A 17,049-nucleotide genomic window follows, 5' to 3' on the forward strand; every position below is an offset into this window, starting at 1 on the left:
CTTTCTTCAGCATTAACACTCTATTTCCATCTTAAACGTGTTTGCTTTAGATGGATCATAGCTTTTGGCAGCTACTGCATTTTTAGCAAATAATACTGTTTCTAGTAAGAGTTGCAAAAAAAAAACTTTGTGTGAGGTCCTTGTAAACTGAACCTTGGGAACGTTATGTTATTTCTGTATTTTCCCTTCTTTTGTGCTTCTTCTCTATTTGTGTCATGGTTATAAATTACATCGTTTGAACTAGAGAATTAAAAACATTTCATTTTGTGATTCCTGTAATTTTAAAAAAGAGAATGTTTGTTTTATGTGTATTTTTTTTTTCTTTTTACCTGTTATTTCAGAGGCTGGCACACAGAGAAATAAGCAGTTATGGTATTGAAATTCCATTGTGCCAGCACCTCTGGGGCATAATCCAAAAAAACCAGAAAAATTGCCTGCTGGGTTGTATGCAGTAAGCTTGTGTGAACATCAGTGTCCTCTGTTCACACATCATTTTTTACTGGAAGTTCCTGTTGGAATAAAGGTTCTGTGTTTGGAGAGTGCACTGGGATACTTGTTGGTCAATGGTTTTTCAAAGTTGGTAGGGATTTCTAATTACAGTTTACCAGTGTACGCTCACTAGATACTTCTTGCAGATAATCATTAATGTTTCAGAAGAAAGAGAGACAAGCAGGGATTTGGCAACATAAAAATTGTAACAAGAAAGATCTGGGTGCTCTTCTCTTCCTTTAAGCATTCTCTCTGAGACTGAACATGGGAGTGAGGAATAAGGTAGGTGGATGGAGGGGGAGGTGACAGCATGACAGAAGACACTTACATACTTGGTATCAATTGGTATTCAATATTTAACCCCTTCCCTTCCTCCCCACTCCTTTTTTAAAGCAAGTGTGGTGTCTAGTTGGCATTTTCAAACATACAAGTGCTCCAGCATTACAGCTTATGGTGGGTGTCAGTGTGATGCTCATCTAGAACATCTTTATGGTGCTCAGTCAGGTGAACCCCCTCAGCTGATCAAAACTAATTTGAACTGTGGTTTACAAAACATGTGACACCGTGCACTTGCAAACTGGAGCATGTAGCAACATCTACTTTATCTCTTGTGCTTGATCTCTCTGCACCTGGATAGAAGGATGGAGATCCTGCTAGCTGTTTAATGCAGCTTTTTACTTGGGTGTTTGAAGGAGTTCCTTCAAGGAGTTCCTTCATAAGGTTTCAAGGTTTGAACTAGGGAAAATGAAAATCTTTGGCTGGCTGTATCATTTATTTGCTTTTGGGGAAGTGGACTCTAGACATCTGACCTTGCAGTTACTTAGCAGAGCAAGGAGGTGGGGACCATTGAAGAAACTGTGTGAAACAAGGGATGCTTGTTTGATCTCAGGAAGGCAGCATGTTAGGAAGGAGATCTTGGAAAAGTGCAGAAGACCTGTATTTGGAAGGGAAATTATATTCTTCTGTAGTAAAGGGCCCTGCATTGGAATTGTTAAATAAAGAGCTGTTTCTCAGTCTCATTTTTCTTCTTCTTCTACCCTACCGCATTCTATAGTCGTGCTCTTTCCCATTCTATCAGTTCCCAAGGCCTGAGTAATCCAAAATTATCTCCTCTGGTTTTGGATTCCAAATGTGAAAACATTGTGGGAGTCACACCACCATCTTTTGCTTAAAGGATGTAAAAAATATCCTTAAATTTGTGTCAAAGCTGACAGTAAGATGCTACTCACTCACTCCTGCTTTCCTCTCTCTGAGAGGTTGCTCACCATTGGGAAACTTCTTGCCTTTAAGCAATTTTTTCTACACTGTGAAATAGGATTGGGAGGATAAAGTCAGTGAATTATAAACAATCATCTTTGATTTACCTGATTGCCTTCATAGACTTAACTGTGGAGAGTAATCCTTGGAGGGAGCACTAGATATTTTCAGAAATTAAGAAGTGCTAAATACATCCAGTAAGGTCAAATCCAAGACTGATTCTGATCCTTCTGGGTGCTCCTACTAACATAGTATTAAAATCCTCCAAAGAGTAAAGCCAGCAGTCAACATTTAATTTGGTTTAAGCAGAAGAAAAGATATGAAAGGAGTGGGAATTTTCTTGGATACCTAAGAAAGTTTTATGCTGTCATCTCAGCTGGTGTTGGTCAGCTGGCAGAGCACACCTCATTTTCTGTTTCACTTGAACAACTTGTAGGCACCAGCAGCTGGAAACCTCCTGTGACTGTGTTCACCACCCTTTGCCAAACCAGCAGTTTGGCAGCAGGGTGGGGGGAGGAAGTGGCCCCAATTTAGAAGAATATAGGAGCCAATTTGCCCACCACTTATTATTCTCTGTATGTGTGGCTTCCATGTTATAATACCTTTATTTGCATCTGTACAAATGCAGTCACACTTGGCTATTTATAGTACATACTGCCTTGTGGCAAAGTTATTAGGTATTGCTATTAATTAGGATTAAAAAAAAAATCCAAACCCAATCCATTAAATGCACGGGATGCTTTGTCAGGTCAGCACTAAAAAGAAACAACCAAAAATTTCCATAAATTCAGGTAGAAATAAAGGAACAAGTGTATTCTGTGTAGGTATATGGGAGCATTTTATAATTACCATCAGCCTTTTGGTTTTTTTGTTTTTCCTTTTTTGTTTTTTTCATTCTGAAGCCTAACATTCTAATGGAAAGCTGAGATTATTCACAGTGTCACTAGGAAAGTAGTGCTGAAAGGAATTCTGTTGATGTGGTAAATTAAAGCAATCCTCAGTGTTCAGGAGAAAATGCTACCTGGCAGGTGGGAGAGATCTAGAACAAATCCGGGGTTCTGGTCTGTAAGACTCTGCTGCTTCAGAGCTGCTCCTGTGATTACTGAAATGTTATTTTGCTCAGGGATCACATGTCTGTGTGTAGCTTTGATGAGAACACTGCTACACAGGGTCTACATTCAATTCTTTGCTGAGTTTTATTGGGTGGGAAGGGATTGAATGTGCTGTTATCCTGTTCCTTATCTCAAGTAGTGCATGGAAATGTTTCTAGAGATATGAAGTATAAATTTATTTCTTTCTGAGGGCTGTTCTCTGTCTTAATCTGTCATAAGATAACCAAGATCATGTGTTTGAATCGGAAAAACCTTTCCCAGACTTTTTCCATTTTCCATGCAAACACGCAGGAGAGGGTGGAGTGAGAATAGTAATGTATCATATGTGTCTGGCTTGAGGGCCTGTGCTCTCTATCTGCCTTCATCCAATCCCTAAAGTAGGTTTATCTAACAGTCCTTTTTTATTTCAGAATGAATTCTGGAGTGTTTTATGTCTCATGTCAAAGGAATATTATCAAATACAGTTTTTATTGAAGCTTTTTATGAATACTGTTTTCAGTCACAGTTTTTGAGTGAATCATGTGGCGTAGCCCCTAATATGTCTTTTTAAATTATTATTTCCCCCACTCTGTATTTGTCAGAGGTCAAATTCAACTGTGAGTATGAAGGATATTTTGGATTATTTCTACTAGCCAATGCAGAAAACTGTAATTTGTTTTTCTTAGTTGAGATTAATCTGTTACTTAGCAAGATGGTATTGCTGCACATAATTTTTACCTTGGTAAGGTAAAAATCAAATCATGTTTTATTTTTTCATTGTTTCAAAAAGAGTTGCAATTCAGTATCAGAAGAAATGATGTAGTGAAAATTCGAAGTAGGCTTCCCTCTCCTTGACCAGGTCTCTGTTGTGATTATGATGGTCACCATTTGTAAAAGAGGTTTTCATAAATCAGCTCTTGGTAAGTCTGGCACTGGTGGGGTAGGAACTTCTATTGTGGAATTACTGGGCTTTCTTCTATTTCTTTATACTGTCATGAGGAGTTAAAAGATTTACTTGCATAGCAGAAATAAATGAAGCAGAGGAGCATATGTAGCCACAGTAGATGTACAGTAAGTCACATAGATGTGCAATCCAGTTCCATCTGCTTGTTGTTGACTGCACTTTGCTAAGCAGTAAGATGACACCCCACAGTAGCTCTAGAGGACACAGCAGGCCTGCTGGTAAACAAGTTTTTAATTAACTCATTCTCATGCTTTGTTTTCCACTGCCCCCTCATTTTTTAGAAGCCTACTTAGGATGTAATTTTATTTTGATTCTTACACAGGTCATGGTGCAGAGCTCATGTTCTTGATCTGTATGATATAGCACTGAGGCTGTTCCAGATGCTGTTTGTAGCAGAAATGCTGTTGCAGCAAGGGACAGTGCATAGCACCACTGAATACCTTTTTAAATTGTATATTTTTTGAGTGAATGGTGACTTGAGGGACCTTTGGCTCCCAGAAAGAAGTCAAGAAATAAAATTCACATAAATTGAAAGAAGCAGAGTCTCAAGTCTGACCTCCACATAAAATAACAGATAAAAGCCTCCTGGGTTTTTTTTGGACACACCTTCTTATTGATTTGTAAGAAAACACAAGCAAAAATAAAAGCTCTATGGCATTTGTTCCAGTACATTAAAGAAATTCTGTTTAGATGTAAAATTAAATGCTTCCATTGGGCAGCAGTTCTGATTCCAGCTTTGCAAATTTATGGAAGTGTATTCTGGCTCACATAAAACTATCCAGCTGAACCTCTGACAGATATATTTCTTCTCTTTTAAAGTTCATTTGTATGAAAATATATCTCCAGTGAGACATGTTTATGAATTTAGGATCTTTCTGAGATGAGACTCTGCATTGCGTTTTAAATTTGCACAAAATAGTTTTCACAACAGTCTTTTTGATTTGTTTCCAATGAGTAAATATTCCTTGAGCTGAGCATTACTCTCTGGGTCCTGTGAAATGCTACTCTGCATTTGCTTATTGTGTGCTACAACACACTTGAGTAATCTTGAAGTTCATCAGGTTTTGCCCCACTTGCCTTTACTGAGCATCCATGGACTCTTTATTCAGACACAGAAATGTTTGCATACTGTACTTCTGCAGGATTTGGGGATTATTTACAAACGTTTAGGATCTTTAAATTCCTTGATTTTTGGGAGAGGTAACCCTCTGTAATTCTCAGAAACAAGCCACTCCTTTGAAACCAGGAGAAATGCTTTCTCTTAACCCCAGTGCTTTTTGTGTCTTAAATCAACAACTTGTCCTCCTGCCAGTAAAGAATGAGTAGGGTTTTTTTTTTTTTTAATTTGGTAGCAGTCAGGTATATAATATGTTCCAGTCTTTTCCTGACAAATGAAGTAGCTCAGGAACTACAGTCTTGTGTAACAGGTAAAAAGTTAGAGCATGCAGTTTTATGGGCCTGTCTTCTAGTAGAAGATAAGAAATCTAGTTCTCTTCAGTGTGTAGTAATAGCCCTTCTCAATGAGTGGAATGAGGGGTTTTTTTTTGGTTTTGATGTACTTTCTTCCCCTCACCTATAAAGGGTGCTTGAGGGCTAGCAGCTGGCTGCTGCTACTGTGGACTTTCTGTAAATATCATGATATTCCCATTTTTTTTACATTTGTTCATTTCCCATATTAATTTTCTGCATTCTCTGTGAGGCAAAGTGCATGAAATGTGGTCACTAGGTTATTGCCGCTAAGTTATTTGAGATGGTTTGATAGAGAATTAACTCAGTGTGGCCTCTTTTCAGGCACTTACATCTTTAATATTCCTTGCACATTTTTTTTTTTCAAATACTTTCTTTGTATAATTTAACTGTAGCTATGTCTAGACATATTTCCTGGATATGGCTAAACAATTTTCAAGGTAAATTATGACCTGGGTTTTTTTTTTTTTTTGCACTTTCACACAAACATAGTATCATTCCATTATGTAGGTAGGAGAAATGGGAACTGCAGACATCTGCAATACAGTTTTCATTGAATTTGCAAACTTCTGCCCCTTTGTAAAATTTGTTATTTCCCAGAAATGTTTTCCAGCCTTTACTTCCATTTTCAAACAATTTGTGCAGTGCACCCATAGAATACATTTATTTTGTTCCTACTTGTACCCTGCTGTTCTAATCTGAAAAAAATTCATAGGACTTCTCCCTTTATGCTTTGCTATCTTCTAGGTTTTAATGTGTTCATTCTATTTGCCTTAAGGTCCTCTTGTATAAGGCCATTGTTCAAAGCATTTGTTTCTTGCTCCTAGAAAATTCTGTCTATACTCCCTTTCTTGGAAGATTCTGTGGTGTTAAACATAGAATCATTTAAGTTGGAAAAGACCCCAAAATCATCAAGTTGAGCCTGTTCTGTTGCCTTTCATAAAAGGCAGCTGCTTTGTCCTATTCTTCAGTCAGCAGTTCCATTTGTAATGCAAATTCACCTGAGCTTCAGAATGTTTTTTTAAATATATGTTCAGACTTTGCGGTAGAATGTTCCACTACCCCAGTTCAATCTGATTCTGTTCTCTTTGTGTAGCTGTCTCCTCTTTCATTGCTGGTTTCCCCTGCCTCTCCTCAGTAGAGCAGCCTGACTCACCTGGAAGTTGTAGGAGATGATGTCTTTACTTTGGGTGGGTGCTCTGAAGGGAGGGACAAAGATTTTGCTATCTCAGTACAGGGCAATCTTAGGGCTTTTCAGTGCTTGGGGGTGAGAATTTATGACTAAGATACAAACTTAAATAAAAGTGCTAGTAATGTATTGTCTTAAGTAATTTTTAAGAACTCTGTGCCCTATTTCTGTTGCTATAAAACCCTTAGTCTACATACTTAACCAGATGGGGTTTTTTTGATACTTTTGTCACTGTTTTGTGTTATTACTAAAAACTTTTGAATGCAGATGGTACTATTTGTTTGAGTGAACATGGGAAGTTGTAGTGGCTTTTGTTATGTTTGATAGTTGGGTTTTTTCCCAAGCTTTGGATTAGGTAAAAGTTACTGAGGGTTTTCAAAAGCAGATTGGTCATCATCTGCCAGATTCCTACTTAGAAGGATCCCTACACAGTTACCTTGTACACATGGGGACTTCTCCTTAGTTACTTACTTGTCCATAAAACAAAGAAATATCGTGTGGCTGTGTTTGCAGGGATCTTAGGATGAGGGAAGAGATGAGAATGTTGACTCCATATTTCAGAAGGCTTGATTTATTATTATATATATTACATTAAGACTATACTAAAAGAATAGAAGAAAGGATTTAATCAGAAGGCTAGCTAAGAATAGAAAAGGAATGATAAAAGCTTGTGACTGAACGAGACAGTCTGGACAGCTGGACTGTGATTGGCCATTAATTAGAAACAACCACATGAGACCAATCACAGATCCACCTGTTGCATTCCACAGCAACAGATAATCATTGTTTACATTTTGTTCCTGAGGCCTCTCGGCTTCTCGAGAGAAAAAATCCTAGCAAAAAGATTTTTCATAAAACATGCCTGTGACAATATTGCAGTGAGATAACCTTCAATTTGAAGTGCTTCCCTAAAGATAGAAAACATTTGTTTTCACTAAAGGAGATTTGCAGATCTTTCTAAATGTGCAATGTGCAGCATTGGCTATTTATTTTATAGTAACTTTTTGGTTGGCTTTTGATTTTTTAAATGTACTGTTTCTTTTCTCACATCTGCATCTATAATACTCGAAGCTACTGATAATTTGAGTTGTAAAGTACCCTGATTTAAAAAAAAATATTTTAAAAGTCCCCAATTCTTCTTTCAAAGTGCTGGAATTTCAAAAAGGCTTGCAGCAAACCATGGATTTTCTGCCATTCATTTTTAAGGCCAGACTGTCCAAATGTAGTCTGTTCCAGTATGTCTGCAACTAAAATTTTATCCATCTTAGCTACCAGAAATAGGCAAACTGAGGCAGAAAGCTTGTTTTGGGCTGCATTACCTGTTTTTTGATACTGTCAGCCAAGAATTTTTTTGTAGGTTTTTCATCTTCAGTGTACTGTCTGCCAAGCTCAGGGGAAGTAACAGGTTCACACTGGAGTCATGTTCCTGTAGGTGTGAAGGAATTCCCCTGATACCAGGAATCTTCTCAGCGTTGCAGTGGCCTTGCAAAGGTATGGCATTCCTGTGGCTTGTGACAGCTGTGCAGTGAGATTAGGCCCTGCAGGAGAGTATTACTGCACTTAGAGTGTATTTGCCTTCCCTTCCTCTACTCTTGACTGCTTCTTAAGTGAGTTATGAAAGTTTTTCTTTAAGTTTTTAAGTTTTCTTCAAGTTTTTCTTAAATCAGAGATCCAAAATTTTACAGTTATGGCTGGTTTCAATTGGAGACAGTATTCCTTCTGGAGCAACAGATTCCTGTTAAGATGGAATCGCTTTTAGCTGATACCAAACTAAACTTAAATAGCTTCCTGCTGTGGGTAGAAGGTTTGTGTTGGAGTTTTAGGCCTTAATCCCATACTTGCACATATGACACTCCATTCTAGACTGCATTGTCATTCTGTATTTGCTGGTTGGATAATTCTGCTTTTCAAAGGGACAGGGAGAAGGTTTTTGATTTTTTTTCTGAAGTTTCAGGGGATGGTTTCCACTTAAAGCATACACAGCATAGCAATCCTTCTCTAACGAGTTTTAATTTTGGATGTGTCCAGCATAAAGTGTTATGTGAAAGTTCAAATGACCTCACTTAACAATAGGACTTCAAAAAGGTAAGACTGAAAAGACTGTCCAAGACTGTTCAACATTTTTGTCCTTCTCTGAAGCAGAATATACCTCTTGAAGTATGTATTTTTGTAATGAATGTTGAGCTGCCTGTCTCTTGTTCTTCACAGTGGAACATATTAAAAAAAAAAGTGTATATGGCACAGCAAATGGGAGAACAGTGTTTCTTTCTTCCAGAGGGACTTTCCTAGTAAACAGTTTGTGACAAATTCCTGATGGTTTTTGCAGGTAAATTTTCTAGAATGAAGAACTGTTTTCAGCCACGTTCTAGAGAATGAAGTATTCAAAGACTGTTGTCAGTTTTTCTCCCTTTCCTTTTGCTTTTTTTTCCTGCCACCCAGAGTTAAGCAGGCAATATTTTCTGAAATTGCAATTGAGTCAGACAGTTGTGGCTGACAATTTCACAGAGGTTGAGCATTTGGCAGGTTATTTATTTGTCTGTCAGGCTGGATGTACCTGACTATGCAAGTGCTGTGAGCAGATGCAGAGGTGGGACTGATGGGCAGGGTGGTGGTTGTTTAAGTACCACGGACAGGGGCCCCTCCACACGTGTCCCGACCATCCATGACTTCATCTGTCAGGAGCTTTTTATGTGGGCACTTCAGCACAGCCTTCACCCTTTTGCAGGCATCATTATTTGGGATTCTTTGTCACTTGGAGCTTTTGAAAGAGCTGTTTTTCTGTGAATCCATGTCCTAAAGCTCTTGGTATTCCACAGTGAGTGCCACTGTACTCTTTTCCTCCATTGGACAGGAGGCTTATGTGCATGCTTCCTCACCAGAGGCTCCCCATTGTGTCTAAGACTTAACTGTTGTCTCCTTATGTGTTCTTCATCTGGCTTCAGCAGAATGCAAAGACAGACTATAAGGACATTCATAAAGCTGACTTTCCCTGTTAACTGTTCCGTGGATTAAATTTCAGCTCTTCCTAACTTTATTCCTGGTGTAATATTGAAATTTTGCCTGCATCAACTGTATGTGTCTTAGAAGATATTGCATTGGTTTCTCAGCAGAACCAAATAAAAGGGTTCCTTTTTAACTGTATGGGGAAATGATAATCAGGGCACCCAATTCTAAAGAATATCAAAATGGACCAATCACTGAGGCTATTTCATGAATTTGCTGGTGAGTCATTCTGCCAAATGAAGTTTAGGTTGCATCATACATGGCTCAATTGACATCATCTGCTCCCTTCAGAAAGCAGCAATGGGACACAACCCACTGATGTTGTCCAACATATTTGTGCTGCTCAAGTAATCCAAACAGGAAATTTAGAAAGGCACTATAACAATCTGTATTTGAGCATTGTGAATACTAATCCTTGACCCACCAGAGATTTGCTTTTCTTGCTTTCCTACATATTCTTTATAGCTTGGTTGGAGTGTTTAGTTGTCTGTATTGCATAAAACTTTCTAACACCTGGGCATTGATTAATTTTTAGTGTTTGAATCTGGAGCAGAATAGTCTGAAGGAGGTTTATAAAACTTCTTGCAAGGATCATCTGGACCTTTTTTCAACTTTCCTAGTCTTCCCAAAGGTCATTTCTTTCACTTTATTTGAACAAATAGCATACTAAAAGATAAGAACTTCTAGTGTTTGCAGGTTTCACTCTCTAATATAGCTTATTCTGCAACTGATCTCGTGTCTACCCAAGTCCACAGCTGACTCTTCCTGAGGGGATGGACTGTGTTCCTTTAGACTCTTCAGGAACTGCAGTTTAAAAGAATGGAAAACTTCTCTTGCCTAATGGACTGAAATGAGATTTCTTGGCCGTGTAAGGAGGTGGCTGATTAAGACCACAGAGGCACCTCCTTAGGTGGTCGTTGCTTCATCCGAGCACACAAGTGTGCTGTTCACAGTGGGTCCTTTGAGCCTGTTGCTGTGTTCCCTGTTAAGTTGCTAATGTGGTGTCCCTCCTTTGGCTCACTTGGAACTCACCAAGTTTCTTTTGGACTTGCTTCATTTTTTCTGCTGGAACTGGTGCATCACTGCTATTAACTGGTTCTCTTCCTTCCTAAGTGAAGTGATGGCTGAAGCCCAAGCTCTGCTACTTCGTGTGTTGACAGTTCCAATACTTGGAATTATGCAGAAGCACACAGATTCTCAGTCCTGGTAACTAAATGGTAGGACATGGCCGTTATGGAAACAGGATTTTGCAAGTTAAGCCAGCCTTCTTTCTCCTTGCCAGTTGTTGTGAAAACATATTTGGATAGCTGTAAAAAACAAGGGCTAAACAGGAAAAAGCCTTTTCCTACATGGGAAAGTTCATGTACTGATAAATATTTAATTTCTGAACATAGCATTTCTTTTCCCTGAAACTTAGTTTTATAATCTGCTGCTTGGAAGAATACATTATTTATTGAGAACACTTGCTTTGAAAAGCTTAGGTTTTTATAATAACTGTATTGTAAGAACTAGCTATGCACATAGACAAAATTATATGTGTGAAGAGTCTAGCCACTACTTTTAATTTCATAGTTGGCTGAGTCACTAAAACAAAAAGCAGCTTTAACAGTTTTATGAGAAAAGTAGGAGGAGTAAAATTAAATGCTGTTTGATTTCACAGCCATTTGAATCTAGTAGTAAAGTTGATGAAATGGAGATTTGATGAGATACAAACATCTCAGAATAATGTTTCCTGCTGAAGCTGTGATGGCAGGAAGAATTCTCAGCTGTCAGTACATAGGTCCTCTTCTGCTCACGCTTCCCAGGGGGAGAAAATGAGCTGCTTTTTCTTCCTATTCCCCTGAGCTGGGAGCCCTGTCTAGCATACATCTGGGATGGGTTTGTAATTACACTAAATGTAAAACTACTTACAGTGAGTTTTTTCTCTCTATATCTTCACAAAAGATACCCTTAAAGGGCAGGAGAAATCAAGTCTTATTTCAAGGATGTTAGCCTATTGTAAATATAGCAAAAAACTTAGGTTGCATTTGTAACCCCAATAGGAATAGCAGTTAGAGTTATATGCCATTTGGAGACACCACAGAATATAAACAAAATATCACTGAGTATGGAAAAGAGGGCAATATTCAATTTAGGTAGGATTAATACTATGGAAAGGTATTAGTATAAAGTATAGAATACTATAGAAAACTATTCTTTGGGTAAATAACTTCATAGCCTATAAGGAAGCTAGTGACTATAGAAGAAGCTTCCTTCTAAAAGCTCTGGTCTTGTGTTCAGTCATCTCTCTGAAGTGTAGCCTCAAGTTGCCTTGGTCTTATTTTCTTTTTTTAATTTTTATTTTGTTGTGTGGTTTGCATCTTCTATGGTAGGACACCCATTAGTTGCAATAGTAGCCCTGCCAAATATGTATGGAATTCTGTAGAACCTCTGGACTGTACAATAAAATGAAGAAAAAGGGCTATTAAAGTGGCTGGAGAGGACAATTCCAATGGGAACATTAATTTTCCTTTGGCTTTCCAAATAATGTGGATTCCTGGAGTTGGGAATATATGTCCATAGGTGAAGCTGTAGCATGCAGAGGACAGGAAAAATAAGAAAGCAACGAAGAGAAAGCAGGAGAAGAGCTAGAATATAACAGCAGCGAGGACAAGTGAGTGATTTTTCCATTTTGATTTTTATCCCTTTGTTCTTTTATTTTGACTTTCATGGTCTTCTTGTTTTCCAATTGTCACAAAATTTATAGTATTAGAAGCAAATATAAAACAGCCACAAACCCTGGGCTTTTAGTATATTGTACAGCAAGATTAGTCTAGAGCTGCAGGAACTGTCCTGAGTTACCAATACTTAGCTTGCACTGATTCATTCATACATTTTCTTTTTTTTTTTTTTTGAAAAAATGACTTTTCTAGAAAAACACATAACAGAAAGAAATTTTGAATTTTTAATTTTGCTCAGATGATAAGTAATAAAGCTGATTTAAAAACAATTTCTTGGAAGACAGTTTTTTACTATGATTGAGTCTTAATGATCTGCGTAAGATTAAAAATACAGGAGGTAACTTAATCTGGTATTTGCTCGTAGTGGACTGATGCTATGAGGTGAAATACAAATATATCTGTATATGTGTGTGTGTCTGTATGTATATACAGTGGTCTGTACTTTTAAAGAACAAGCTTGACTTTGAGCAAAGTCAACTGAAATGGATTTCAAGTATAGTATTTTATTATGAGTGGAGCTGCCAATGCCACCTGTACTTAAGGTTGTGTGACCTTTTTCATTTTAAGGCTTAACTCCTGGTTACTTTGACTTTTGCCAAAGTTCAGTTCAGACAGATTTTTCCTTGCGAGATATCTGCTTTGGGTTGAATCTTTTTGAAAGTTTCAGCCAAGGCAGTTCTGTTCCAAAAACAAGGCTAGTGAAAAGTATGCTGTTTTGCTTGTGTGAGAATATTCTGGTGTCCTTCTTTGATGCTCCAGTGCCCCCAAGCTCTAAAGCAAGGATTTGAAATTTGGCAATAGTTCAGCCTTTGTGTTGAGGATGTGCCTTTTGCCTCCCTGAAAAATCCACCCAAATTTCCAGACCAGTTTACAAGGCTTTGAAAGATTGCCATTTGCATGGGCTTAAATAGGAATTTCTTAAAACTTCACAGTAAGCTTCCTTTAGATTCTGTTCACACTGGGAATGCTCCAGGCAGAGTAGAGCCACATATTTCATCCCACTTCTGCTCTGAGTTGTGGTGGCTGGGTCTGAGTGCTGACATGGAGCTAGGAGTGGGCAGCATTGTGTCTTGTATCACCCCTGCCTCTTCCCATGTCCTGGTCCTTCTCCCTGGTGACGGACCTGGGCCCTCTGGAAACAGAAAATGTTTCACTCATCTGAAAGAGCATGACAGATGTGGAGGAGAAGAATTTGGGAGAGAGTGTGTGTCTGGTTTATACCATTCTGTTGGTCACAGAAAATGTGTGTATCATACTGGCAAAACAAGACTTCCTTTTCTACTGAGTGTTCAGTTTGGTTTTGTTGCATTTAAACCTCAGTAGCTGAGTGGGTATCAGGGTTTTAATGAACTATGTGAGCATCAATTTGAAAAAAAAAATGGTTAGTCTCAAATGTCAGTACAGGAATGTTAGAGGGCAGAAATCAAGAGCTCACTTTTTTCAAACATTGCATTTTTTCAAATTTTTCATTTTTTCAAACATTTGCATTTATTACACTCTAGCCTTCAACTTCATCACAAGCATTGTGTGTTTTGTCCAAGAGGCAACTGTTTGACTGGAATGGAGAAAGGGGCCTATTCTGAGGATGAGTCCAGGATTTGTACAAGTAAAGATTGTGTGTTCATCTGTTAGGGAAGTTGAGAAATGTGGAGTGAGGGAAGCTGAGATTTGGGGAAATAAAAAAAAGTCTTTGTGGCTAAGATAGATCAGTGGTGCTTGATGACAGACAGGTGTGCTGTCTGTGCTCAGTCTTGGTGTTTCTACAAGAAGCACTCAAGTGGCTGTTCCTAGGTGGCTGCTCAGACTTTGTGTTGTGGCTGGCTTGAGAACTTGTATCCATTTGCAGAAATGCAGAACTGCAAGTCAGCCAGGGAATCTTTTAGTCTGATTAGCCTAATGCCTCATTTGGCAGTTTTACAGGTGAAGGAATGACTTGTCCCATCCCTGTAGAAGGACTTGGGGACAAAATGGTTGCCTTTGTAGCAGGACTGGAAAATAACATGCTGTAAATAGAACATAGAACCACCTCCTTTGATCAGGGATGAAACAAAGCATTGGGAAATATGCCATACTTTTAGCCTTCCTACTTTTTTTTTAAAGTTACTTAGTGTTAACTAATCTGTTTCATACTGATCTAAGCATAAAAATCTCAGTATCTTAGCTCTTGAACTCAAATTTTCCACTTTGAATTAGCAGTCAAAATTTGTAAATGCTGAGGATATTAAAATGCAAGTTTAATTAGCAGTAGCCATGTAATTCTCTTCAAAATCACAGTTACTTGACCTTTGTAGTAGTTGAATAAAGCATTAGGAGGATCCTCCTCCTCTGTTTACTATGAAGATGGAAAGCATCCTTGTTTAAGCTGTTTACTGCCCCCTCACCATGATAAATTTCCCCTTTGTAAAGCTGCTTCAACAAGACATCTTTTTTTTTATCCCCTTGTAAAGTCAGCCATGACCTGAAGTTTCCTATGGAAAAAAATCAAGTTTTTTGAAAGGGACAGTGCTACAGCAAATAAGTGACTGTGTTTGTGGAAATGTCTAGCTCCCAGAGTGAAATGATTTGCTGCTAAGGTTTAGTGAATTTAATGCTTTGGAAATAATTCATTGGAGAGTCTGCAGCAGTGGAGAGTTTTGGGTTGCGGTTATTTGTTGGGTTTTTTTCCTTGTTCTTTCTTTTAAGGTGGAGGTGTAAAAGATTTTTTGTCTGCTACTTTAAACTGAAATAGTCATCAAACTTTTTTACTTGTTTCTTGGGTTGTTTTCTCAGAGTGCTTGCTCTGAACCAGTAGCTCTCAGATGGGTCTTGTGAAAGCTTCAGCATAAACAAGGCATTTGACAGCATGTGCCATGCAGTATTTTTGGGAGAAAGATGGGAATTTTGAGCAGCTCAAAGCACATACATCTTCCTTAGGGGAACTCAGCTGCTAAGAACAGCACTCTTATTTGCTTAGCTGTGTGAATCCACTTGCTAGTGGACAATTGTTTTGTGTTTTGTTTTCTTTCCCCCCCAGGACTTTTATTTACTTGTGTGCTCTTCCATGTGTGTTTTGAGCTGTGCTTTGAAGTTGGGCAGCTAGTTTTAAACAAAAGCTGTTACCATGCTCTGCAGAGCATCCAGTTTGATTTCAGCAATCTGTTCTGTCAGTGATGTGGTTTAGAGTTAAAAAAATGCTGTTCTTTGCTTGCCTTGACATTGGTTTGTGTAGGATTAAAATGGAAAAGATAAAATCATCATGTCACACTGGGTATGTTGTATAAAAGGCAAGTTAAATGTGATTAGAATGTGATTTAATGGCTGTGCAGCAATTATTAATTGGTCATGATACATTAGATGAAGTTTGAGGTATCCTCTATTTTTTCCTCTGTCACCTTCCTTTTCCTCTTCCCCAGTCCCCCTAATAATCTAAGGAATTTCTGAAAATCCAGAACTTTGTGTTCATTTAGTTTCCTACATAAGTCACTCAATTGTACTTCAGAGTGCCTAGATAAAACAATTTAAAATGCATATTTTGTCATGTTTGAGCATTGTTCTTCAGTAAGAAGGTCCAAATGCTACACTTTTACTTTCTTAAATTTATACTGAAGTCTGTATTCTTTTGTATTGATTTTTATTTTATGATTAGGGCACAAAATGAGGAATAGATTCTGATAGGCAAAAGCAAACACAACTGCAGACAACCAAATTAATTTGTATACATTTACATGAGCAGTAAATCAGCTATGAGTATTCAACTCTGTTATTTCAAATTATTTTGAAAAAGTAATTAAAATGTGATTAACAAGATGGCTTTATTAAATGGATTTAATATGTGGTGATTTATATGAAGTATGTGAACTGTTTGTGAATGTTTTGCTCTTCTGTCTTGTTTTTGGCAGCAGCTGGAATTAGTGGAACCCAGTGGCTGGATCCATGTTCCTCTGACAGACACCCACAAGAAGCCCATTCGCACCTTTATGATCCAGATTGCTGTTCTGGCAAATCACCAGAATGGAAGAGACACTCACATGAGGCAAATCAAAGTGTACACCCCTGTGGAGGAGAGCTCCATAGGTAAATTCCCCAGATGTACAACAATTGATTTCATGATGTATCGCTCCATCAGATAAAATTTCCTCATGAGGAACAATAAAGGTATTTTTTCATGACCATATCATTGCTAAAGTATTCAGATACTTAAAGAGCAGGGTTTACTTCAGTGTAATTATATCTTTATGTTTATACTTTGTACAGTTTTGAAATAAAGATAATCTTGTGTTACAGTGTGCTGTAGTCTGTAATTTTGTTTCTTTTTCTAGGAGTCTGAGTGCTCTTGTACTCTCCGAGGGAGAAAAAACAATCCAGGCGCTCTTAAAAGAATGTGTTTGACTGGGTGGGAATCAATAATTGATTTGATACAATACAGATATTTTGGGGGAGGATTTCTTCCCCTAATGATCATGCATGGAAATAGTTCATTCCTTTACCTAAAAATGGCTCTTTAAAAAGTTGCTCCTCTTCTTGAACAGACATGATCTAAAGACATTAGCAGTAGTATTTTCCCATTATTGCTTATGCTAATTTGTTGTATCCTTTTCTCTAGAGGGTTGTTTCTGCTCAGTGGCTGTGTGCATGGATTTAGCCTTCTTTGTAACTACAAAGTAAGTATTAGAATTGCAGAATATTTCCAGTTGGAAGGGACATGGAAAGATCATAAGAGTCCAATTTGCTGCTTCTTGCAGGACTACCTAAAACTAATCTATATGACTAAATGTTGTCCAGATGCTCCTTGAACTGAAACAGGCATGGTGTCATAACCATTTTCCTGGGGAACCTGTTCTAGTGACTGATAATGCAGTGAAGATGACAATGACGTGGAAAAAACCAGAC

General features: G+C 38.0%; 1 protein-coding gene across 4 annotated transcripts in view; it reads left to right on the plus strand.

The window, feature by feature from the left end:
* Nucleotides 1-16,445, plus strand: part of ANAPC10 (anaphase promoting complex subunit 10) — a 32,245-nt gene extending 15,800 nt beyond the window's left edge. For 3 of the 4 annotated variants that reach the window (XM_066547989.1, XM_066547991.1, XM_066547990.1), the window contains exon 5: nucleotides 16,059-16,445. In XM_066547989.1, coding sequence (XP_066404086.1) covers nucleotides 16,059-16,289 — 231 coding nt within the window. In that variant the 3' untranslated portion in view covers nucleotides 16,290-16,445. The remainder of the gene's footprint in view (nucleotides 1-16,058) is intronic. The other variant, XM_066547992.1, reaches the window with a different exon arrangement.
* The last annotated feature ends 604 nt before the right edge of the window (nucleotides 16,446-17,049 follow it).

Source organism: Molothrus aeneus, chromosome 4 (assembly GCF_037042795.1).
Source record: "Molothrus aeneus isolate 106 chromosome 4, BPBGC_Maene_1.0, whole genome shotgun sequence".
In the NCBI taxonomy this organism is placed as follows: domain Eukaryota; kingdom Metazoa; phylum Chordata; class Aves; order Passeriformes; family Icteridae; genus Molothrus; species Molothrus aeneus.